General features: G+C 41.6%; 1 protein-coding gene across 2 annotated transcripts in view; it reads right to left on the bottom strand.

Annotated features, from left to right (window-relative positions):
- Positions 1-27,567, bottom strand: part of KCNH8 (potassium voltage-gated channel subfamily H member 8) — a 492,644-nt gene that overhangs the window by 107,889 nt on the left and 357,188 nt on the right. For both annotated transcript variants that reach the window (XM_070797270.1, XM_070797274.1), the window contains exon 8: positions 6,341-6,538. In XM_070797270.1, the coding sequence (XP_070653371.1) occupies positions 6,341-6,538 (198 nt within the window). The remainder of the gene's footprint in view (positions 1-6,340; positions 6,539-27,567) is intronic.

Genomic DNA, 27,567 nt, shown 5'->3' with positions numbered 1-27,567 from the left:
TTCAGGTCAGGAAGCAACAGTTAGAACTAGACATGGAACAACAGACTGGTTCCAAATAGGAAAAGGAGTTCGTCAAGGCTGTATATTGTCACCCTGCTTATTTAACTTCTATGCAGAGTACATCATGAGAAATGCTGGGCTGGGAGAAGCACAAGCTGGAATCAAGATTGCCAGGAGAAATATCAATAACCTTAGATATGCAGATGACACCACCCTTATGGCAGAAAGTGAAGAGGAACTCAAAAGCCTCTTGATGAAAGTGAAAGAGGAGAGTGAAAAAGTTGGCTTAAAGCTCAACATTCAGAAAACGAAGATCATGGCCTCTGGTCCCATCACTTCATGGCAAATAGATGGGGAAACAGTGGAAACAGTGTCAGACTTTATTTTTTTGGGCTCCAACATCACTGCAGATGGTGACTGCAGTCATGAAATTAAAAGACCATTGCTCCTTGGAAGGAAAGTTATGACCAACCTAGATAGCATATTCAAAAGCAGAGATATTACTTTGCCAATAAAGGTCCGTCTAGTCAAGGCTATGGTTTTTCCATTGGTCATGTATGGATGTAAGAGTTGGACTGTGAAGAAAGCTGAGTGCCAAAGAATTGATGCTTTTGAACTGTGGTGTTGGAGAAGACTCTTGAGAGTCCCTTGGACTGCACAGAGATCCAACCAGTCCATCCTAAAGGAGATCAGTCCTGGGTGTTCATTGGAAGGACTGATGTTAAAGCTGAAACTCCAGTACTTTGGCCACCTCATGCGAAGAGTTGACTCATTGGAAAAGACTCTGATGCTGGGAGGGATTGGGGGCAGGAGGAGAAGGGGACGACAGAGGATGAGATGGCTGGATGGCATCACTGACTTGATGGACATGAGTTTGGGTGAACTCCGGGAGATGGTGACACACAGGGAGACCTGGTGTGCTGCGATTCCTGGGGTGTCAAAAAAGTAGGACAAGACTGAGCGACTAAACAGAATTGATGTTATCTTTTAGAAGTTTTATTGTTTCCCTTTACCATTGAATGAAAATCCATCTGGAATTAATTTCAACTTAGTGTTAAGATGGTCAAGTTTGTTTTTCAACATGTAGAAATAAGATCTACAGAAGGCCAACAAACATGTGAAAAGATGTTCAACATTACTGATTATTAGAGAAATGCATATTAAAACCACAATGAAGTATTACCTTGCACTGTCAGAATGGCCGTCATCAAAATATCTACAATGAATGCTGGAGAGGGTATGGAGAAAACGGAGCCTTTTTGCATTGTTGGTGGGAATGTAAATTGATGCAGGCACTCTGAAGAATAGTATGGAAGTTTTTAAAAAAACTGAAAATAGAGCTACCATGGACCTAGCAATCCCTGCACTCCTGGGCATATGCCTGGAGGAAACTATAATTTCAAAAGATATAGGTAGTCTAATGTTCATTGTGGAACTATTTACAACAGCCACGACAAGGAAGCAACCTAAATGTCCATCAACAGAGGAATGGATAAAGAAGATGCAGTACACATATACAGTGGAACACTGCTGCGGCTGCTAAGTCGCTTCAGTTGTGTCCGACTCTGTGCGACCCCATAGACGGCAGCCCGACAGGCTCCCCCGTCCCTGGGATTCTCCAGGCAAGAACACTGGAGTGGGTTTCCATTTCCTTCTTCAATGAATGACAGTGAAAAGTGAAAGTGAAGTTGCTCAGTCGTGTCTGACTCTTAGCGACCCCATGGACTGCAGCCCACCAGGCTCCTCCGTCCATGGGATTTTCCAGGCAAGAGTGCTGGAGTGGGGTGCCATTGCCTTTTCTGACAGTGGAATACTACTCAGCCCTAAAAAGGAATGAAACTGTGTCACTTGCAGAGATGTGGATAAAGCTGGAGACTGTTACACAGAGTGAAGTGAGTCAGAAGGAGAAAGACAAATATTGCACATCAAAACATACATGTAGAATATAGAAAAATGGTCCGGATGAACTTATTTGCAGAGCGGAAATAGAGACACACATGTGGACAACAAACATATGAAGAAAGGAAGGGGAAGAAGGTGGGGGAATCGGGAGATGGGGATTGATACATATATGCACACTATTGGTGCTATGTATAAAATAGATAACCAATGAGAACCAACTCAGGGGACTCAGGGGACTTTGCCCAGTGCTTTCTGGTGATCTATGGGAGGGAAATTGAAAATGAAGGGATACATGTACAGAGAGCTGATTCACGTTGCTGTGCAGCAGAAACTAACAGAACATGGCAATGCAGCTACGCGCCAACACAGATTAACTTTAAAAGTGTCCTCATTTCTCCCTTGTGTTACAGTGTCCCCAGTGTCATAAATGAAGCGGCTGTATGTTTATGGGCAGGTTTTTGCACACTCTTCTTTTCCATTAGCTCAGTTAGCTCTCCCAGAGGCAACACCAGACTTTAACTATTGTGACTGTTGCACAGCATGATATTTGCAGCATAAATCTTCCAATTTTGTTCTTCTTTATGAAGCTTTACAATACAATGTTCTTCTTTACTGCTTACATTCTTTTTAATTTTGCATTTCCCTTGATTTTTAGAAACAGCTTGTCAGTTTTCAAACAGGCTCATACATACAGACAAACACACATTTACTGGGTTTTTAAAACTGAGATTGCATTGACTCTTAAGGTTAATTTGAATAAAACTAGTATGTTTACCATGAAAGTGAAAGTGTTAGTGCTCAGTCATGTCCAACTCTTTGCCACCCCACGGACTATACAGCCCATGGGATTCTCCAGGCCAGAATACTGGAGTGGGTAGCCTTTCCATTCTCCAGGGGATCTTCCCACCCCATGGATCGAACCCATGTCTCTGGCATTGCAGGCGGATTCTTTACCAGCTGAGCCAGCAGGGAAGCCCAAGAATACTGGAGTGGGTAGCCTTTCCATTCTCCAGGGGATCTTCCCACCCCATGGGTCGAACCCATGTCTCTGGCATTGCAGGCGGATTCTTTACCAGCTGAGCCAGCAGGGAAGCCCAAGAATACTGGAGTGGGTAGCCTATCCCTTCTCTAGGGGATCTTCCCGACCCAGGAATCGAATCGGGGTCTCCTGCATTGCAGGCAAATTCTTTACCTGCTGAACTACAGGAAAGCCCAATGCAGGCATATCCTTCCATTATTTTAAACTACTGGTAAATTTTTCAATATTTTGTAGTTTTCTGTGTAATAATATTGCATATTTTAAATATATGTTCCTGTGTATTTGATGTTTCATAATTCTATTTTATATTTCATTGTCCTGTTGTTTATTACTAATATAGAATATAATTGATTCTTTTGCATATTGACTTTATATCCATCAGCCTTCCTAAATTTACTTATTAATTCTAAGAGTTGTTGAAGCTTTTAGGGTTCCTCCTTTGTTTTGGGTCTTCTCAAAATTTACATAGACTTGTCTAGGTATGGATATTTTTTTCATTATTTTTGCTTCTCTTCAATAGCTTAAAATATTCTTCCCATAAATCAGTGATACGTACACTCTTTAATTACAGATGCCATGTAGAGTCTTCTCTTTCTCTCTTCTCACTCAGCTTCTGAGAGCCTCTGCCCCAGATAATTCTCTGGGGTTTTGACAGCCACCTGCAGCATTTAATACCACTCCCACCTGCTTTTGTAGTAGATATTGTGTCCCTGCCATTAGCAACTTCATAAGCCTGTGTGGGGATCCCTAATAAGATATCTTAGCATTTATTCCATGGTAATGCATACTTTAAATTAAAAATAAATTATTTGTACATAATTATAGAAATTCAATGAATAAAATAAATTTGCAGTATATAATGAAATGGATATCTTACAAAAAGTTTGCTAGGTTTTAGTGAATCCTGGCATTTAAATTCAATAAACCTCTGTTGCCTTATATCTAAATTAGGGTGCTGCTGCTGCTGCTAAGTCACTTCAGTCGTGTCCGACTCTGTGCGACCCCATAGATGGCAGCCACCAGGCTCCCCCATCCCTGGGATTCTCCAGGCAAGAAAACTGGAGTGGGTTGCCATTTCCCTCTCCAATGCAGGAAAGTGAAAAGTGAAAGTGAAGTCACTCAGTCGTGTCTGACTGTAGCGACCCCACGGACTGCAGCCTACCAGGCTCCTCCATCCATGGGATTTTCCAGGCAAGAGTACTGGAGTGGGGTGCCATTGCCTTCTCTGAAATTAGGGTGCTAATAATCTGTATTTCATAGTGTTACAAGAATTAAATGAACAAAGTATTCAATATTGTGAGCTCTTAGGATTAGTTCTCAAAATTATGCCAGCAATTAGTTAACCAGGAAATATTGAAATGAAGGCATCACTTCTCTTAGCCTAGGGTAATTGTCACAATAATACAGCTATTTCCCACAGACATAAATTTGCGAAGCTTTATTTAATAAATTCAAGTTACCTACATGTCATTTGCCATTCAAAACCAATGGCTTCCTAAGTTCCGCTAACTTACCTAAATGCTTTAATGCCATTTACAAATAAGTACTGGTTTTGCACCTGGGTCATTTGCTCAATAAACATTTACCAAGTGACAAAGTGGCATTATCTGAGTATTTCTCATATCTTTTGGCTTTGTGACTGGCTTAGCTTCTACTTACAGGGAATAGCAGGGAACAATAATACCCTTAGCAATTTCTAATTCAGGACCGCTTACACTAGAGTCTGTGAATCAATAGGAAATAAGCATCATTATCTAACATAGTCTTCCAATGTCAAATTAGTAGGTTAAGCCTTGAGCATTTCCAAAAAATTTCCATTAGGAGTAGGAAAAACATGGGTAGATATTAAATAAGTATAGACTGTGTTTGTTTGCAAAATGCTTGTCATTCTGCTGGGCTGAAAGATGGGCCCTCAAAGACAGCGGCAATTATGTAAGCCATAATACCGGGTATAACATCGCCACCACGGGAGCTGGCACATCACAGCTCTCCAGAAAATGAGAATTCCTGTTTCCGGCTCCCTAGGCTGTTTCTGCTCCACATTGGCCCAAAGCCTGTTCCAAGCGCTGCAGTCCCAGCCTGCTACTTCAGCTGCTCTGCCTTTCCAAGAAATCCCCTGATCCTTGGCCCCGCGTCTCACTGCTTCTGAACTTCCTAACTGATTTGGTACTCAGCATATCCTGCCTGGCATTGTTTAAACTCTTCCCACACATTTCAGCTGATCCTTTTCAAACTGATCCTAAACTCCTGAGGGAAAGTTTGCCTTCATGCCGCCCTGGTTTCACGGTAGGTTGGAGGACTCGTGGTGTAAGTCTCAGTGTTCATCTCACATCCGTGCAAGGAAGTTGGAAGAAACTGTGCTCTATAATGAGGTTCAGCCTCGTATCAGAGGACATGATAATCCCAATCAATATACACATGCTACTGTATATAAAGTAGATGATCAACAAGGACACACTTTATCGCACAGGGAGCTCTCTCCATATTCTGTAGTAACCTATATGGGAGGAGAATCTGAAAAGAATACGTAGATGCACAACTGAGTCACTGGCTACACACCTGAAACTCACTCAGCCCTGGAAGTGCATTACGCGTGTGAGTTCTAAGTTACTTCAGGGTGTAGGACTCTTTGGGACCCTATGGACTGTCGCCCAACAGGACTCCTCTGTCCATGGGATTCTCCAGGCGAGAATACTGGAGTGGGTAGCTATGCCCACCCCACTCGAGTACTCTTGCCTGGAGAATCCCATGGACGGAGGAGCCTGGTAGGCTGCAGTCCATGGGGTCGAGAAGAGTCGGGCACGACTGAGCAACTTCACTTTCACTTTTCACTTTCATGGGTTGGAGAAGGAAATGGCAACCCACTCCAGTGTTCTTGCCTGGAGAATCCCAGGGTCAGAGGAGCCTAGTGGGCTGTTGTCTATGGGGTCACACAGAGTCGGACATGACTGAAGCGACTTAGCAGCAGCAGCAGCAGCAGCAGCAGCAGCAGCAGCAGCTATGCCCTTCGCCAGGGTATCTTCCCAACCCAGGGATTGAACCCACACCTCTTATGTCTCCTGCATTGGCAGGCAGGTTCTTTGTGCTGTGCTGTACACCTGAACCTAATAAAAAATTGTAAATCAACTATACTTCAATTAAATACATATATATGTACACATTTAAAAAATGAACCATCAGGTAAACGGTTATTTCACCTGTCAGAGCATGGAACTCTTGAATCACAGACGTTCACTGCTAGTCTACATGTACACTAAGACATAGGTCAGTAATTTCATTAGTGCCGTTAGAATCTTCCAGTGGAAACCAACCTACACGTGCTGTGCAGGAAAGGGAAAGGGAACAGCAGCCGTGTGGCAGCTCTTATTCCTTCTGGCCTAAAGGAAGAATGTTCCTTACCGCCAATCAGCATGGTGCAGATGGAGAAGATCTTTTCTGCATCTGTGTTAGCAGAGACGTTCCCAAACCCAACACTGGTGAGGCTGCTGAGCGTGAAGTACAGAGCGGCGATATAGGCACTTCGGATCGACGGCCCGCCCAGGGTATTGTTCCCATAGTAGGGCGATTCCAGTCTCTTCCCCAACTCGTGGAGCCAGCCTGCAAAGGAAGAAAAAATGAGCATTTAAGCCCCCCAAATAAAGTCCCGGTATTAGCATAATGATGAATGAACATTTAAGGATGCACCAAGTCGCGTGGGAGAAAGAATGTTAAAAGGAAGTTAAAGGCAAGGAGTTCGATCCCACGGCTCTAGAAGCAAAAGCATCACCCTCATACATCTGCTTTTATAACACACACAGCAGGGAAATATGCCTTCAAGAGTGGATTGGTGGTCAAAGCTGAAAAGCTACCCTCATGCAAGAACTGCCTTCAGTGACAGAGCAGATATTTCTAAGCTCAGTAATAATGTTGCATATTTCATTAGCCATTAAGCTGGTTTGTCAATTGGAACTTGAAGAAATAAAGAAGCTGAGTAGGTGTTTTTCAACCCCGCATGATAGTAAATAGCAACCAACACAAAAATCTAGACTTCGGACAGGCAAGATGTGATTTATTTCTATCATGTACTGACTTTCCCTACTTTATTCCCTTGACATGTTGCATGCTAAATCTCTTCATCCTGTCTGACTATTTGTGACCTCATGGACTGCAGCCCGCCAGACTCCTCTGTCTATGGGGATTCTCCAGGCAAAGTACTGGAGTGGGCTGACATTTCCTATAAGCCTTAGTCCATGCTTTTCTTACGAAGCCTCCTTGGCAACCTCATTCTGCTGCCTGGGGATGATGGGAGAAAACTGTACAACCAAGAGACCCCTGTAACAGAACTGGAAGTTCCACACAGCTGGCCCACAATACTGGGGCGTATATGTATCAAAACTCATCTAATTAACTGCTTCAAATAAGTGCATTTTATTGTATGTCAATTATACTATCATCAAGCTATAATAAAGCTATGTTAATAAAGAAGGGAAATAGCAAGTACAATATTAACAATAGTACATTAGAAACACAACCCAGGGACGACGTTAAAATAAAGTCCTTTATTAGAAATAGCTGCCCTTTAAAATCTTATGTTTAAAAATTCTATGTGCGCGTGTGTGTGTGTGTGCTACAAAGCTCTATGACAATTCCCCTCAACCCATAACACCCCTAAGGCTTTTGTTAAGGGATGTTATTCACTGACCACTATTTCCTTATTAACACTTCATTTAATGGGTGCCCAAGAGGAGATGGAGAGTCACTACATTATTAAGTAGTAATAATGCAGTCATTACCAACTAAGGCTATAGAGTGTGGACCTGCACTAGGTAATTAGAATGCAAACTTGAAAACAACAGGGCTCCTTGAGGTCAAGGAGAAATGCTCCGTGGCAAGCACTCTGTTTTATTTATCCTGTCTCTAGAGGCGTCCTTATCAACCATCGGCTTGGCTGAGAAATATCTAGAGGCTTGTCAAATAGAGACAAGCAGGCCCTGTCCCTGGATTTTCTGGTGCAGTGCATGGAGGCTGTGGAGAAGGGCTGAGGATTTGCCTTTGCACTGGGTTCCCACATGATGCTGATGCTGCAGATCTAGGGAACCATGCTTTGCAAAGTCATCCTCAATGCTGGCTGCAGCTGGGAAAACTTAAAACAAAAACACATTCCCAAGGGTCATCTCCGTATATGGAATCAAAACTTTTGGTTCTGAGATCAGGTACTGGTATTTTTAAAAGTTCCCCAGTAGAATCTGACATGAAGATAGAATTTAGAACTACTATTCCAGAACTGAGCAAAGCCTCTAGCAATAGTAGAGTTTAATAAGTGTTATTTTTAAAAGTGAATGAATTAATGAACATATAAATGATTCCGTGGGCCTTGCTTGTGGCTCGGCCAGTCGAGTCTGCCTGCAATGCAGGAAACCCGGGTTTGACTTCTGGGTCGGTAAGATCTCCTGGAGAAGGAAACGGCAACCCACTCCAATAGTCTTGCCTAGAGAATTCCATGGACAGAGGAGCCTAGCGGGCTGCAGTCCATGGGGTCACAGAGGGTCGGACACGAATGAGTGACTAATACACACATAAGACACACACATACATGATTCCTGCCCTCTGATGGCACGAGATTATACAACATTGATGCAATATAGCATTGTAAACTTGTCCTAGATTTATAACAAAGTGTAATGAAGGTTTTTTTTTTTTGATGATAGAGAGTAATAAAAGGAAAAGTTACATATTATGAAAGCTGATACCATTCATAAGCTATGATCATTTTATCCCATCTGGAAAAGAGGAATTAACTTGACATCTAAACAGATTTACATCTGGACTCTTCCATTATAGGCTGTGGGAATGGCTAACTCCTTTCTGCTTCACGTTTCTCGTTTGCAATTTGTACAGTTGCAGTGGGATTAAATGAGATGCGACATGAAGAAATGCCAACCCCTTCAGTGGCAGAGGTTTAGTGTATCATATCTTGTTTCTCTCTCTTTCTCATGTTACTTAAATTGGAACAGAAAGTAAAGGAAATATGAGACCAGGAGTGAATTCTGAAGGAAAAGGAAGGTGGCGACTAAGTATTCAGAGAATCCACGTGTGGCATCTGATAGAACCGAGCGTCTGTTAACTAACAGAAATGAGAGGAGAAAATCTAGGTGACAGCAAGTCTTAAAACTGTGGGACTTACACACCCATTTGTGAATCTGAAAAAGACAGACTCCTGTTCCCAGGACAAAGCACCTGTGGACTCACAAAAACAACTTCACGTACATTTTCAGGCGGTTCAGGGCCTCTTTGTACAGGCCTGGTCCAAGGGCCCAGATTAAAAATTCTGCTCCAGAAATTTCAAGTGGGGCTTCCCTGTGGCTCAGAGAATAAAGAATCCGCCTGCAATTCGGGAGACCTGAGTTTTATCCCTGGGTTGGGAAGATGCCCTGGAGGGAATGGCAACCCACTCCAGTATTCTTATCCTTCAATTAAAAAATAAATAAGTGAAAAAAAAAAAAAGAATTTCAAATGAAGGAAAGTAGGAAGTGGTAAAGCATGATTTGGTAAAATCTGGTTTAATCTTGTATAGAAAAAGACTTAGATATAAAAACAACTTATCCAAGATTAATTAAAGAGATATTACATGTACATTTATATGCGCTGCAGGGGGAGAGTCAAGACAAGTAAGATCAGGAAGCAGAGGTGACATTTGGATATATATTGTGTTCAGGGTGGAGATTTCCGCAGAGCAGGGCTCTTATAGGCCTTTGACCCAAGCGCTGTCAAGTACAGGATTCCCTAGTAGCTCAGCTGGTAAAGAATCCACCTGAAATGCAGGAGACCCCGGTTTGACTCCTGGGTCGGGAAGATCCACTGAAGGGATGGGCTACCCACTCCAGTATTCTTGGGCTTCCCTGGTGGCTCAGCTGGTAAAGAATCAGCCCGCAATGTGGGAGACCTAGGTTTGATCCCTGGGTTGGGAAGGCCCCCTTGAGAAGGGAACGGCTGGGGATTCTGGCCTGGAGAATCCCATGGAGTATACCATCCATGGGGTCTGCCAAGTGCAGCCAACCACAGACTCTGAGTGGCTGGTGGCTTAGCTACTTCTCATGTGCCTTTCAAACAATGCTCTGAAAGGGACGTCATGCTCCTTGCTCATAAAAGTGATTAGAGGGGACAGTCAACAAAGCGATTGTCCCTTTGTTTCATGTTGGTCGTTACCACTAATATTGGGAAGTCTGAGCAGCTAAAAAAAATGTCATCTTTCCTAGAAAGTAAATATTGCATGATTACTTTTTGTTTTAATTGATGAGCAGAAGAATGAAACACCACCACCACCACCGTCTACTCATCTTGAATTAACGTGTTCATTTGCTCATAGAACCCCAAGTCTTCTCATTAAAAATAAAGCTGACCAAACCAGCCAACACATGTGATTTAATTCCTTAATTGGAACAAAACCAAAACATTTAAGAATTCTCCCAACCAAATCAGTTTCCATAGAATATCATTTCCTTAATAAAACAGGATAACATTTTGTGATAGGCCATACAGATGATATTAGATTATATGCTCACTCTATCCCTGTTCATTTACATATGTGTGAAACCATCTTAGAAGCAATTCAGGGAGCAAAACACAGACAAACAACAGACCTCCTTTTGTTGGTAACTCTTTTCTGTCCGGCCACCTGTTCTGTTTTCAGAGGCATCTTGTTTTTTCTTTAAGAAGGATTGCTACTAAATTGTGTTACAGCTGATGAAACAAACAGAAGCAATAACAGTGATGAAAAAACCTGGTAACACAGGGAAAGGAGGTAACACCCACAAATCCGGGGATGGGCTCTGTGGGCTAAATAAAACTTTTTCGCAGAACAGCTTGTCCAAAATGAGAGCACATGTCCCACTGTAACAAGACCACATGTCATTGTACTGTACAGAAGAGGCAGCTCCACCAATTTGGAAGCCAATCTTTTTTTAATCTGGAGAAATTCATCTCTAAACGAAGGGATGTCCTAGAACAGTCTGTCTGCTTCTGCTCAATTTTTTTCCCCTCAAGAACATTCTGAAGGAAAAAGCATACACAAAATATAATCTAAATATACTAAATACACTGCCATCGTATAAAAACAAAAGATATCATAAAATAATTGTCATTACCAAAACAGTTTAGATGGATAAAATAGATTTATGACATAAATATCAATTTCAAAGACAGAATGCCTCTTAATGAGCATGCTCAGAAGACCCTATAATTAAGCATGATAATTCAATCCATGTATTTTTCATTGCATACTTACCATGGGCCCAGTATTTTGCTTAATTATATACTTTTAACTCTAAAAGGCAGTTTCTTATTATTTTACTATAGGTTTCCTACAATCATATACTTAGTTTTATCATGCATATACACTCATTCACAGTTTATACAGGTATGACCTGCTTTATAGAATAGATGTGTTCCTGAAAAGCTTAGTTTATATTTGCATTTGGTAAATTAACAGATAGTTTAGCTTTAATGAAAGGAATGGAAGCATGTTATTTAAGCAAAGCCTATGAAAGGGTGGGGCCAAGATGGAAAAGTAGGAAGAGTAAGGTCACTTGCTTACATGGGCACAAAAAAATTATAAATACTTAAAGAGAAACTTTGGTGAGGAAGACCAGAAGATAGCAGAAAAAGAGGCTCCACAGCCAAAACTATGAGGGAGGAGCCCTGAGAAGGGCAGGAGGGCTGGGAATGGGGTACAGTCAAGACCCACACCCACAGGTGGGGGTAATGATAGGACGGCTAGGAATGGGGTACAGTCAAGACCCACACCCACAGTTGGGGGTAATGACAGGAGGGCTGGGAATGGTGTACAGTCAAGGCCTACACCCACAGGTGGGGGTAATGACAACTTCAGCGGTTCCACTCACGAAGTGACGGGGCAGATCCCCACTCCAGGCCCCAGTCCAGGGTCCTGCACTGGGATGCTAAGCACCCAAAGCATTTGGCTTTGGAAACCAACAGGGCTTACTTTCAGGACAGCCAGCGGGCTATGGGAAATAGAGACTCCACTCTTAAAGGACACACAAAATCTCACACTCTGCAGAACCCATGGCAGAAGCAGGAAATTGAGAGGAGCCCAGATCAGACCGATTGCTTGATTTTGGAGGTCTCCCAGAGAGGCAAGGGCTAACCGGAGCTCATCCTGGAGACATAGGCACAGGCAGCAGCCTTTCCGGGGAAGCTGTCCTACCACAGGGACACTGGTGCAGGCAAGTGCTAGCTTGGAGTCCTGTCTCCAGCTGGTTAACGTTGGGACCCAGCCCAACCACCAGCCTGTCAGCTCCAGGACTGGACACCTCAGGCAGGGCAACTAGCCTGGTGGGAAAACAGTTCCACCCACCAGCAGGTTGACTGTCTCAAGACATCCTGAGTTCACAGCTGCTCTGGGACCTGGTCGTACCCACCAGTAGCTAGCAGCCTCCACAGAAAGCAATTAGCCAGGCTGAGGGCCAGCCATGCCCAGTAGACTACCCACAGTACTGCCTTCCAGAAGAGAAGGACTCACATAGCCCACACAGGGGCACCCCAAGAGCATATATTGCTGGTGGCCAGGGGGGAAAATGCTGATGGGATGCAGAGGGCATTTCCCACCAAAGGCCACCTCTCCAAGGCCAGGAAAAGTAATCACCCTACAAAATATATAGAAATAAAAACAGCAAAGTAGGCAAAATAAGGCAAAAGAGGAATATGCCCAAAGGAAAGAACAAAATAAAACACCAGAAGAATTTAGTGGAGATAAGCAACTTACCTCATGAGGAGTTCAAGGAAGTAATTGTAAAGAACTCAGGAGAATGATACATGAACAGAGTAAGAAGTTAGAAGTCTATAACAAAGAATTAAAAATACGTAGAGGAACCACACAGGTGAAGAATATCATAATTGGAATAAAAAACACACTAGAAGGAATTAATAGTAGATTAAATGATACAGAGGAATGGATCAGCAAGCTGGAAGACAGAGTAATGGAAATCACTGAATCAGAACAGAAAAAAAGAAAAAGAGAATGAAAAGAAATGAGGACACTTTAAAACATCTGGGACGATACCAAGCACACTATCAGTTGCATTATAAGGGTCACAGAAGGAGACGAGAAAGATAAAAAGGCAGGAAGCATACTTGAAGCTGTAGTAGCTGAAAACTCCCCTAACGGGATGAAAACAGAAATTCAGTTCCAGGAAGAAGAGAGGGTCCTAAATGAGACCAATCCAAAGAAGACCACGCCAAGATACACTGCAATTGAAAACTGCAATGGCAAAAGTAAGAGAAGGTTAAAAGCAGCAAATAGAAAAGCAACATCTACACACAAGAGAACTCCTATAAGGCAATTAGCAAAATTTTTGGCCAAAACTGCAGGTTAGAAAGGTGTGGGGTGAAATATTTAAAGCGATGAAAGGGAAAAATCTACAACCAAAAATACTCTACCAAGGAACGATTTCATTCAGATGTAATAGAGAAACAAGAGTTTTACAAACAAAAGCTAAAAAAGTTCAGCATTACTAAACCCACTTTACAGGAAATGTTAAAGGGACTTCTCTAAGCTAAAAAGAAAAGGTCACAACTAGAAGTATGAATATTATGTGAAAAAATCTTATTAGTAAAGGCAAATATAAAGACAAAAAATCAACCATGAAGTCGCTTCAGTCATGTCCGACTCTGTGCGACCCCATAGATGGCAGCCCATCAGGCTCTCCCGTCCCTGGGATTCTCCAGGAAAGAACACTGGAGTGGGTTGTCATTTCCTTCTCCAATGCATGAAAGTGAAAAGTGAAAGTGAAGTCGATCAGTCATGTCCGACTCTTAGCGACCTCATGGACTGCAGCCCACCAGGCTCCTCCGTCCATGGGATTTGCCAGGCAAGAGTACTGGAGTGGGGTGCATTTGCCTTCTCCCCATGAAGTTACTAGGAAGTTTAAAAAACTACGATACTAAAATCATCTATAACCAAAATAAATGGCAAAGGATCAACAAAGCAAAAAGATACAAAATAAGATATCAAAAACTATAAATGTGGAGGTAGGGAGTAAAAATGCAGGATTGTTAAAATGCTTTTAGACTTGAGAGTATTATTAAAATAATCATACATATATACAGATTGCTATGTATAAACCTCATGTAGGGAGCTCCTTGGTGGTCCAGGGGTCAAGAATCTGCCTTTCAATATAGGGGACATGGGTTTGACCCCTGGTTGAGGAAATAAGATCCCACATGCCACAGGGCAACTGAGCTTTGATGCCACAACCACTGAGCCCTTGCACCTCAACTGCAGAGCCTGCATGCTGTAACTGCAGAGCTCATGTGCTCTACAGCCCAAGTGCCACGACTGGGAAGAAGCCTGCATGCCACAACAGAGACCTGATGAAGCCAAAAATAAAGAAATATTTTTTAAAAAACCTTACATAGCCACAAATCAAAAACAAACTATAACAGATATATTCACAGAAAAGAGAAAGTAATTCAAACATAATGCAAAATACAGTCATCAGATCACAAGGAAAGAGAGAAAAAGAAGAAAGGAACAAAAAAGAGCTAAAAACAATCCTAAACAATCAACAAAAGGGCATAAGAACATAAATATCAATAATTACTGTAAATGCAAGTGGACTGTAGTTTCCAATCAAAAGACAGACTAACAAATGGAAGTAGAAACAAGACCCATGTGCCTGCCGAGTCTGCAAGAGACTCGTTTCAGATCTAAAGACACAAAGTGAGAGTGAGAGGGTGGAAAAGGCATTCTGCACAAATGGAAATGAAGAGAAACCCAGAGTAGCAATATTTATATCAGACACAGTAGACTTTAAAACATATATATATGTGTATACATATATACATCCAACATAGGAGCACCTAAATACATAAAGTAAATAATAACAGACATAAAAAGAGAAATTGAAAGTATTAATAATACACTAATAATAATAGATTTTAAAGGCTCATGAGGTGGCTCAGTAGTAAAGAATTTGCCTGCCAATGCTGGATGCAGGAGACTTGGGTTCACTCCCTGGGTTTGGAAGATCCTCTGGAGTAGGAAATGTCAACACACTCCAGTATTCTTGCCTGGAAAATCCCATGGACAGAGGAGCCTGGTGGAATACAGTTCATGGGGTTGCAAAGAGTCAGACAAGACTGAGCAACTGAGCACACACACACGGGACTTTAACACCCAGCTTACATCAAAGGACAGACCACCCAGAAAGAAAATCGATTGAAAACATTGCCCTCAAATGACGTATTAGGCCAGATGCAATTAATATGTATATACAAGACATCACATCCTAAAGTAGCAGAATACACATTCTTTTCAAGTACACATGGACCATTCTCCAGGATAGATTACATGCTAGGTCACAAAACATGTCTTGGTAAATTTAAGAAAACTGAAATCATATCAAGCATCTTCTCTGACCAAAATGTTATGAGATTAAAAATCAACTATAAGAAAAAAATGCAAAAGACATAAACACATGGATGCTAAACATGTTATTATGAAATCAGCAGATCACTGCAGATCAGAAAAGAAATTTAAAAATCACCTGGAGACAAGTGAAAATAAAGACAGAAAGATCCAAAATTTGTGGGCTGCAGCAAAAGTAGTTCTGAGAGCAAGATTATAGTGATATAAGCTTACCTTAGAGAGAAGAAAAACTCAGATAAACACTAGCCTTACAACTAAAGGAACTAGAAACAAACAAACAAAAAACAAAGAAACAAAAAAACAAAAAAAAGTTAGTAGAAGGAAAGAAATCATAAATTTTAGAGCAGAAATAAATGAAATAGAGAAATAATAGAAAAGATCAATGGAAATAAGAGCCGGTCTTTGAAAAGACAGATAAAACTGACATTTAGCCAGACTTATCAAGAAAAAAAGAAAGAGGGCCAAATAAATAAAATTAGAGGTGAAAAAGGAAAAATTACAACTGACATCACAGCAATATAAAAGATCATTAACAGATTACTACTAACAATATCAATAAAATGGACAACAGAGGAGAAATGGACACATGCCTAGAAATGTACAGTCTCCTAAGACTGAATCAGGAAGAAATCTTAAAAATATGAACAAACCACCAGTTATGAAATTGAATCCGTAATTAAAATACTCTCAACAAATATTCTAGAACCAGATATCTTTAGAAGTGAATTCTACCAAACATTTAGAGAAAAGTTTACAACCATCCTTCTCAAACTATTCAAAAACTTTAGAGAAAGAAACACTTCCGAACTCATTCTATAAGGCTAGCATTACCCTGATGAAAAAAAATTCAGACAAGGATATCACAAAAAATAAAATGAAAAGCCAATATCACTGATGAACATAAATGCAAAATTCCTCAACATAATACAAGCAAACAGAATTCACCAATGCATTGTAGAATCATACACCATGATCAATTTTGATTTATCCCAGATGTGCAAGGATGGTTCAACAACTGCAAATTAACCACTGTGATACATCACATTAAAAAACTGAAGAAAGAAAATCATATGGTCATCTCAGCAGATGCAGAAAAAGCTTTTAACAGAATTCAACATCCATCTATGATAAAAACTGTCAACAAAATGGGTATAGAGGGAAAGTAGCTCTACATAATTAAGGCCATATATGACAAGCCTACAGCTAACATATTCAATGGTGAAAAGCTGAAATCATTTTTTCTATGATCAATATCAGGACAAGATGCCCACTCCTGCCACTTTCATTTAACACACTATTGGAAGTCTTAGTTTCAGCAATCAAACAAGAAAAAGAAATAAAAGAAATTCAAATTAAAAAGGAAGTAAAGCTCAGTTTTCAGACAACATAATATAGTATAAAGAGATTCCTAAACACACCATCAAAAAGCTATTAGAATAAATGGATTCAGTAAAGCTGAAAGATATAAAATTAATATGCAGAAATCTGTTGAATTTTTATTTTTTATTAATATAAATTTATTTATTTTAATTGTAGGCTAATTACTTTACAATATTGTATTGGTTTTGCCATACATCAACATGAATTCACCACGGGTGTACATGTGTTCCCCATCCTGCACCCCCTCCCATCTCCCTCCCCATACCATCCGTCTGTGTCATCCCAGTGCACAAGCCCCAAGCATCCTGTATCCTGATAAATAAAATTGCATTTTTAAATACTAATGACAAGCTATGAGGAAGAGAAACGAATAAAACAGTCCCATTTACAACTTCATCTGAAAGAATAAAATCCCTAGGCATAAATCTAACTAAGGAGGTAAAATACCTGTGTTTAGAGAACTATAAAACCCTGAATAATGAAATTAAAGATGATGGAAACAGATGGAAAGATTACCATGTTCATGGATTAGAAGAATGACACTATTATTAAGATGATCTACTCACTGAATGCAGCTCCTATCAAAATACTTCTAAAACTTATATGGATACACAGAAGACCCAAAATAGTCAAAACAACTTTGAAAAACGAATAAAGCTGGAGACATTATGCTTCCTGACTTCAAATTATGTCAAAGCTATAGCAATCAAAACAGTGTGGTAGTACTACACAAATAGACAGATCAACAGAGCTGAATAAAGAGCCCGGAGAGCAAGCCACGCATATGTGGACATTTAATCTATTCTAAAGGGGCAAAATAGAATGGGGCAGAGAGAGCCTCTTCAATTAAACGGTGTTGGAAAAACTATATGGCTACGTTAGAAATAATCAAACTGCATTACTCTCTTATGTCATGCAGAAAAATAAATTCAAAATGGATTAAATGTAAGACCTGAACCATAAATCCAGAAGAAAACAAAGGCTGTAAGCTCTTTGATATTGGTCTTAGTAATATATTACTATATCTCCTCAGGTAAGGGAAACAAAAGCAAAAAAACAAATAGGTACATGAAATGAAAAATCTTTGCACAATGTAGAAAATGATCAACCAAAGAGAAGGCCATCTACTGATGGGAGAAGACACCTGCAAATGATAAATTCAGTAAGGGTTAGTATTCAAAATAAACAAAGAACTCACCCAACTCAACATGGAAGAAGACAATCAGAGGATATGACTAGCCAATTTTCCAAAGAAGACAGACAGATGGCCAACACGCTCACAACAGATGCTGAACATCACTAATCATCAGGAAAGTGCAAATCGAAACCACAGTGCGACACCACCTCACACCCGTCATGACGGCCATCACCAAAGAGAAAAGAAGCAAGAAGTGTGGGCAAGACCACAGTGCGACACCACCTCACACCCGTCATGACGGCCATCACCAAAGAGAAAAGAAGCAAGAAGTGTGGGCAAGGGTGTGGATAGAAGAGAACCCTGTGCACTGTTGGTGGGAATGTAAACTGGTGTAGCCTGTATGGAAAACAGTATGAGGTTTCCTCAAAAAATTAAAAACAGAACTACTGGGCGTCCCACAAATTCCACTCCTGGGTGTTCATCCAAAGAAAACAAAGACACTAAAACTATATACACCTCTTCGTTTATTGCAGCGTTATTTACATAGCTAAAACACGGAAGCAAACGAAGTTCCCATTAATAGGTGAGGGGATAAAGAATATGAGATATGTATATTCAGTTCAGTTTAGTTGCTCAGTCGTGTCCAACTCTTTGCGGCTCCATGAATTGCAGCACACCAGGCCTCCCTGTCCATCACCAACTCCCGGAGATCACCCAAACTCATGTGCATCGAGTTGGTGATGCCATCCAGCCATCTCATCCTCTGTCGTCCCCTTCTCCTCCTGCCCCCAGTCCCTTCCAGCATCAGAGTCTTTTCCAATGAGTCAACTCTTTGCATCAGGTGGCCAAAATATTGGAGTTTCAGCTTCAGCATCAGTCCTTCCAATGAACACCCAGGACTGATTTCCTTTAGGATGGACTGGTTGCATCTCCTTGCAGTCCAAGGGACTCTCAAGAGTCTCCAACACCACAGTTCAAAAGCATCAATTCTTTGGTGCTCAGCTTTCTTGACAGTCCAACTTTCACATCCATACATGACCACTAGAATAACCATAGCCTTGACTAGATGGACCTTTGTTGGCAAAGTAATGTCTCTACTTTTGAATATGCTATCTAGGTTGGTCATAACTTTCCTTCCAAGGAGTAAGCGTCTTTTAATTTCATGGCTGTAATCACCATCTGCAGTGATTTTGGAGCCCAAAAAGATAAAGTCTGACACTGTTTCCACTGTTTCCCCATCTATTTCCCATGAAGTGATGGGACCAGATGCCATGATCTTCGTTTTCTGAAGGTTGAGCTTTAAGCCAACTTTTTCACTCTCCTCTTTCACTTTCATCAAGAGGCTTTTTAGCTTCTCTTCACTTTCTGCCATAAGGGTGGTGTCATCTGCATATCTGAGGTTATTGATATTTCTCCTGGCAATCTTAATTCCAGCTTGTGCTTCTTCCAGCCCAGCTTTTCTCATATTACTCAGCAATAAAAGTGAAATCTTGCCATACGTGACAACATGGATGGATTTAGAGCGCATTATGCTAGATGAAATAAGTCAGAGAAAGACAAATACCATGTGTTTTCACTTATGTCTGGAATCTAAAAATCAAAACAAATGAACAAACATAACAAAACAGAAACAGAGCAATATATGGAGAGAACAGATAGTTGCCAGAGGGAAGACGGATGGATGGAAGGAAGAAATGTGTGAGGGAGATTAAGAGGTGCAGATCTCTCATTGCAAAATAACTGAGCCATGGGTATAAATTACCCAGTGTGGGGAACATAGTAACTGTGCAGTGCCTTGGTATGATGACGTATCTTAACTAGACCTACGGGAGAGGTAATTCTTGTGTAGAAATATTGAATAACAATGTTGTATAACAAGAGCTCACAGAGTGTATAAATAAATTTAACCTCAAAAACAAAGAGTTCGGTGGCTAGTGGTGGTGGGGCGAAATTGGATAAAGGCAGTCAAAAGGTGCAAACTTCCAGTTATAAGATATATAATATAATGCGTAATCCTAAAGATGCAATGTACAGCATGATAAGTGTAATTGACACTGCTGTGTGTTATACATGAAACTTGTTATGATAATAAATTCTAGTGTTCTCACTACAAGGAAATTTTTTTCTACTTTAATCTCATGTCCATTTGAGATGATGAATGCTCATGCACGAAAGTTATTGTGATAATCATTTCATGATGTAAGTCAAATCAGTATGCTATATACCCTAAATGTATGCAATGCTATATGTCAATTACATCTCAATAAAACTGAAGGAAAAAAGAAAAGCCTATGGTGAATCTCTTTGGCGTTAGAAAACACTTCAGTAATATGAAAAACCATCCAGTAACACATGAGCTTGTGAAATCAGATTTATATGTGTGCATGTGTGTGTGCTGAATCGCTTCAGTCATGTCTCACTCTGTGAGACCCCATGGGCTGTGGCCCACCAGGCTCCTCCATCCATGGGATTCTCCAGGCAAGAGTATTGGAGTGGGTTGCCATTTCCTTCTCCATGGGATCTTCTTAACCAAGGGTTTGAACCTGCGTTTCTTCAGTTCAGTTCAGTTCAGTCGCTCAGTCGTGTCCGACTCTTTGTGACCCCATGAATCGCAGCACGCCAGGCCTCCCTGTCCATCACCAACTCCCGGAGTTCACTGAGACTCACGTCCATCGAGTCAGTGATGCCATCCAGCCATCTCATCCTCTGTCACCCCCTTCTCCTCCTGCCCCCAATCCCTCCCAGCATCAGAGTCTTTTCCAATGAGTCCACTCTTAGCATGAGGTGGCCAAAGTACTGGAGTTTCAGCTTTAGCATCATTCCTTCCAAAGAACACCCAGGGCTGATCTCCTTCAGAATGGACTGGTTGGATCTCCTTGCAGTCCAAGGGACTCTCAAGGGTCTTCTCCAATACCACAGTTCAAAAGCATCAATTCTTTGGTGCTCAGCTTTCTCCACAGTCCAACTCTCACATCCATACATGACCACAGGAAAAACCATAGCCTTGACTAGACGGACCTTTTTTTGGCAAAGTAATGTCTCTGCTTTTCAATATGCTATCTAGCTTGTAGGGCTCCTGCATTTGTAGGCAGATTCTTTACTGCTAGCACCACATGGGAAACCCCATTTATATGCATAGAGAAAGGAAAGGATTAGCACATGCATCATGACATCTATAATTCAAGATATTAATAATATTTTACTTAATTTGTTACAAATGAACCATATGGCAATGGAGTTCAGCTAGAAACAGGAATAGAGCTCATGTTAGGGGGTTCCTGTTATTAAGTTGACAAATGGTTAATACTTTATTGATGGTTTCCATCTCATTTGTATGCACCAACCCTATAAAATAGGCACAATTATCCATAGTTTGATTCATTATTTCATTATTCATTACAACAATGTAGAAACCACTATACTCATGTTTAAAGATGAGAAAACTAAGGCTCAGAGAGATGAAATAACTTGTTCAAGATGGCAGAGTCAGGGTTTAAATCCAGGGGTGCTTTTGGAGCCTGGTTCTACGTCTGTTATCCCACAGCGCTTCCCACGCTATACGTACACACCCAAGGCACTGGTGTGACTTGCCTGAATGCCTTGACGTGCAAGTTGCCATTTTACAAGTTGCCATGTTATATGTACATGGTGGAGAAGGAAACTGTCTTAGTTAAAGTTCTCCAGAAGCACAGAAACCTTTAATTACGAATTGGGAGATTGGAATGGCATATATACACTCCTGATACTGTGTATAAAATAGATACTAATGAGTGTACACGCTTGCCAAGCCGCTTCAGTCATGTCCGACTCTTCGCCACCCCATGGACTGTAGCCCACCAGGCTCCCCTGTCGGGATTCTCCAGGCAAGAACACTGGAGTGGGTTTGCCGTGCTCTCCCCGAGATCCTCCCCACACAGGAATCGAACCCGCGCCTCACGTCTCCTGCGTTGGCAGGTGGCTCTTTACCACTAGTGCCGCCTGGGAAGCCCCAATAACGAGAGCCTCCCGTACAGCACAGGGCACTCGGGTCGGTTCTCCGCGGCGACCTAAAAGGGAAGGAAATCCAGAGCAGAGGGACGTGTGTGTAGGCAGAGCTGTTCACTTTGCTGTGCTGCGGAAACTAACACAACATTGTAAAGCAACTGCGCCCCGGTAAAATTAACCAAAAATAAAAACGAGGAACTTATTTAAGTGTTGGGTCCAGTACCGTAAATGCTGCACTCTGGGAGCTGACGAGGAAGGGACCCAGAGCAAGGCCGGAGCCGATGGGGAGTGCGTCATCCGGGAAGCTACCGCGACGGGCAACTTAACCCCGTCGGAAACCGCGGCCGTGCAGAGCACACAGCCTTCTCAGAGCAGGGACATTAGCCCCATCTCGCAGCGGCGTTGAGGGAGACTGCTCCTCGGAGCACGCCCTCCTCACGGGCCGTGCCCACTAGCAGAGCAGTCTTCCACACTTGGGACAGTGCCCCAGGCAAATCGATCAGACCCCAAAGATGAGACTGAGGCAGATTTAGGGGCCGCGGTGCAGTACAGCAGCTTTGGAAACCACAGCCAACATTTATTCAAGGCCAAGCATTTCACTAGGCTTTTTCATATAACATCACCTTCAGCCAACACTCACAACACACCTGACTTTTTCCTTTTCCTTTTTAAAATTTTATTAAATTTATGTAGTTCCAACAGATAATTTGAACAATTTTCTCTCTCTTTTTTTAGGAATTGTTAATACTGAGAAACAAATCTATCACTCTCTAACTTAAACATCCATGATCTTCCTGCTATGTGACTTTGCATATCAAGAAGTAATTATTTAGAAGTATCATTTAGCTGTCTTATTGAAACTATTATGAAATAAGTTTGCATTTCCAGTGCCCATTTCTGCTTAGAGTGGGGAAATGTGTCTCAAAATAAATAAAAAATAAACTCAGAGAAAACAGGTTTATCCAAATGTAATTCACAGTGTAGACATGGGATAACGTCGTATTTAATAGAACCTGAGTATTGCTTGAGGCTTCGCAGGGGGCACTGGTGGTAAAGAGCCCACCTGCCAATGCAGGACACATAAGAGACAGGAGTTTGATCCCTGGGGCTGGAGGGTTCCTGGAGGAGGAAATGGCAACCCATACCAGTATTCTTCCCTAGAGAATCCCATGGAGAGAGGAGTCTAGTGGGCTACAGTCTATGGGGTCAACTGATGATTACACAACAAACACCTTAGTTTAAACTCTGTGCTAAGGATTATGTAACAACAATGTATCCTGCTTGAGGACAGTTTCTCCTCCTGAAAACCTTCTGGCTAATCCTGTTATCTTAAAATGTAAATTATGGGAGTGGGTCTAGTATGATCTTTACAACCTTGAGACATTCTTTTGGGTCTCCTGCATTGCAGGCAGAAGCTTTACCATCTGAGCTACCAGGAAGCCCTAATAACTAAGAACTTCATTAGAGGTTCCATGAATCTCACACTTGTAAAAGGAAACTTACATTTCTGAAATTGTACAACCTACCTTTGGGACAAAAGTCTGAAACAAAGAATTAATCATAAAGTAGTAGAGACTGAACTTTGAGTCAGGAAATAGGAGCACTAATCTTGTTCTCGCCTCTAATTAAGTACATGTATGATCCTTTATGCACCAGTTAGCCTGTCTGGTCTTGTTTTTCAACTTGTGTACTAGGTGATTGGGCTTCCCATGTGCCTCAGCAGTAAAGAATCCATCTGCAGTGCAGGAGACGCAGGTTTGATCCCTGGGTCAGGAAGATCCCCTGGAGGAGGAAGTGGCAACCCACCAGTATTCTTGCAGAGAAAATCCCTTGGATAGAAGAGCTTGGTGGGCTGCAGTCCATAGGGTCACAAGGCGTTGGACACTACTGAGCGTGCACACCAAGTGATTGGACTGAGTAATCTCTAAGCTCTTTTTCAGGTCTAAGATTTTATGAAATAAGATCCATAATGCTTCTTCAAAAATGGGTGAATTTTTTAAAGCAAAATGCTTGTGTAATAACCCATGGTTTTGTGAATTTCTCTTTTATTTGTTTTTAATTATTTGAATGATGATCCATCAGCAAATATTGATGGGATAAGGATGGAAGCTTTTCATGTTTTGATGCATTTATCATTTCTGCTCTATTTCCACTGCTGAACAATTTTTCAGAGCAGGCAATGTTATATGCTATTAGTAATGTCAAGAAAAAAACTCTACCGTTTGTGCTAAAACCAGCCCAGAGTTGGCCAATTCTCTGAAGTCTATCTACAGTTGAAATTTGTATAATAGAAACTTCCTCAATATTGATGACTAAGATACAGCATTTTGTTTATGCAATGATTAATGAAAATATTAAACAGTATTGCAAACTTCCAAAATAGGCTGTCATCAGGTGCATCAAAAATACCAAAACCAATCAAACAAAAACACCTTAGCAAGAATGAAACATGTGAGACAATCCGAAACCACAGTTGAGGAGCTACTGTAGAGTTTTGCGATTAACCCTAAGAAGCGGCAAAATAGGCCATCTGTTTCTAGCCAACAGTGGCACTTCTAAATGCCTCTCAAATTCTAGCTAAAAATAGAGGAAATTCTAATGTAGATTGGGCTCATGGCTAAATTAGCAGAACATAAACAATAAACTATTTGCATTTAAGCTTCCTACATGAAATTCTCATACAACTCACAGGGCTTCAGAACTATGGCCTGTTTCTCTGAGTAATTTCCCTGGTGTTTCTCATGGATTATTGAGTCTGTGGGACATACGTCCACACCTGAGCTCAGTGTTACCAAGTACAACACGTCACTCAGTGAGAAAACTGCAACCCGAAGCACCGGTCACCTGCATCTACATCAGGACAAAAAACTGTTTCCGGAAGATAATGCAGGTTAAAAGTAACTGAATCCAGCCAAATTACCTTTCAGTATGCTAGCTTACTTTTATCCTTAGTTGCTCAGTTGTGTCCGACTCCTTGTGACCCCATGGACTTAGACCTCCAGCTCCTCTGTCCATGGGATTCTTCAGGCAAGAATACTCAATGGGGTAGACACTCACTTTTCCAGGGGATCTTCTGGATCCAGGGATCAAACCTGGGTCTCCTGCATTGCAGGCAGATTCTTTATCATCTGAGCCATCAGGGATTACTTTTATTATCTGCCCCCAATCTCTTTCAAATGGATGGGGAAACAGTGGAAACAGTGGCTGACTTTATTTTTCTGGGCTCCAAAATCACTGCAGATGGTGACTGCTGCCATGAAATTAAAAGACGCTTACTCCTTGGAAGGAAAGTTATGACCAACCTAGACAGCATATTAAAAAGCAGAGACATTACTTGGCCAACAAAGGTCCGTCTAGTCAAGGCTATGGTTTCTCCAGTGGTCATGTATGGATGTGAGAGTTGGACTATGAAGAAGGCTGAGCACCGAAGAATTGATGCTTCTTTTGAACTGTGGTACTGGAGAAGACTCTTGAGAGTCCCTTGGACTGCAAGGAGATCCAACCAGTCCATCCTAAAGGAAGACAGTCCTGGGTGTTCATTGGAAGGACTGATGCTAAAGCTGAAACTCCAATACTTTGGCCACCTGATGCGAAGAGCTGACTCATTGGAAAAGACCCTGATGCTGGGAAAGATTGAGGGCAGGAGGAGAAGGGGACGACAGAGGATGAGATGGTTGGATGGCATCACCAACTCAATGGACATGGGTTTGGGTGGGCTCCGGGAGTTGGTGATGGACAGGGAGGCCTGGTGTGCTGCAATTCATGGGGTTGCAAAGAGTCAGACACAACTGAGCGGCTGAACTGAACTGAATCTCTTTCTTGTCCTGTCTTTTGTCTCAAAGGTTCAGAGTTGGAGCAAACCTAGGAAAGAAAAATGAATCCCTACATCCCATGGCCACAGATCATTTCTCAGCTGTTTTTGGTAGTTGCCTGACAGTCATTTAAGTTAGAAGACAGGACTTTGGCATCTACTAGAGAGTAACCTCTAATTTGTCTGGCTTGTGGAACTTCAGATTAAAATTCTAATTACATTTCTTCCAAATATATTAGAGGGAGATACATTTTCTAACATCTCAATTATAAAAGTAATGCTAAAATAAATTAGACCACATAATATGCTGGAATGTTTTATTCAAATGCCCCATTAAAGCGTCTTCTGGATTTTATTTATCTTTACTTGGTGTTGAAACCGTTTATTAGAGGCATGTTCTACCAGTTTCTACGAAGTGCCCTGGTTTCAAAATGACACGTCAGCTGTGAGGCGTCAGCCTTTGTTCTCATTTGAAAGGCTGACTCTGAGTCACGTGTCTAATGATGCATTTAAACACATGTAGCTGACTGCTTGATGGCTTGATGTGGTGTGAAACGCATAAGCAGGGGGAGTTTGTGTGACCATCACAAAATAAGGTTTTAGCCAGCGGGCGACTGAGTGATTGAAACGAACACACGACCATGGGGTCATGTCAGAGATCAAAAGTGTGTCATGCACATTTTAAAAATGATAAGTAGATAGAGTGCAGAGAGGCAACATGGGCCAGAATCAGAAGCACAGGAAGGACACAGAAGAGAAACACGACTACGGTGAAGAGCGTCAGACTAGGCAGGGCAGGAAAGCTCAAAGCCCCCAAGGCGAGCGGTGCGGCATCTGGACGTACCAGGAAAGCTTGTCTTGGGATTGTGTTGCCTGACCTTGTGTACCTTAGTTCTGACGCTTAATCACTGGGTAATGTTGGGTTAGAGTCTCATCCTCTTTGGGTCTTAGCTTCTTCCTTCTAAAGTGGAGAAGGTGGCAGTAACTCACCTCACAGGCTGCCGTGAGGTTAACGAACACCATTCACAGCAAGTGCCTAGCAGACAGCAGCGTAGCACAGAGCAGGCGTGGATAAAAAGCTGTTACAGACTTCCCTGGTGGTGCGGTGGTTAGGAATCTGCCTACCAGTGCAGGGCATGTGGATGTGATCCCGGGTGTGGGAAGACCCCCGTGCCAAAAGTACTGAGCCTGCACGCCCTGGAGCTGCGCTCCACAGGAGAAGGCCTCACGCGGGACTGCGCGCTGCAGCTGGAGGGGAGCCCCACCTGCCGAAACTAGAGAAAGCTGCGCTCAGAGACAGAGACTACTCAGCAGAGCAAAAACTAAATGCACAATAAATAAAGTTTTAAAAATTAAAGCACCATGAGAAAATACTTGAGGAGATAATAGTTGAAAACTTCCCTAAAATGGGGAAGAAAATAATCACCCAAGTCCAAGAAACCCAGAGAGTCCCAAACAGGATAAACCCAAGGAGAAACACCCCAAGACACATATTAATCAAATTAACAAAGATCAAACACAAAGAACAAATATTAAAAGCAGCAAGGGAAAAACAACAAATAACACACAAGGGAATTCCCATAAGGATAACAGCTGATCTTTCAATAGAAACTCTCCAAGCCAGGAGGGAATGGCAAGACATACTTAAAATGATGAAAGAAAATAACCTACAGCCCAGATTATTGTACCCAGCAAGGATCTCATTCAAGTATGAAGGAGAAATCAAAAGCTTTTCAGACAAGCAAAAGCTGAGAGAATTCTGCACCACCAAACCAGTTCTCCAACAAATACTAAAGGATATTCTCTAGACAGGAAACACAAAAATGGTGTATAAACTCGAACCCAAAACAATAAAGTAAATGGCAATGGGATCATACTTATTAGTAATT

The sequence above is a fragment of the Bos indicus genome, chromosome 1, assembly GCF_029378745.1.
Source record: "Bos indicus isolate NIAB-ARS_2022 breed Sahiwal x Tharparkar chromosome 1, NIAB-ARS_B.indTharparkar_mat_pri_1.0, whole genome shotgun sequence".
Classification (NCBI taxonomy): Eukaryota; Metazoa; Chordata; class Mammalia; order Artiodactyla; family Bovidae; genus Bos; species Bos indicus.
Note: the sequence above shows the minus strand (reverse complement) of the source record. Positions and strands in the feature narration are given on the sequence as shown.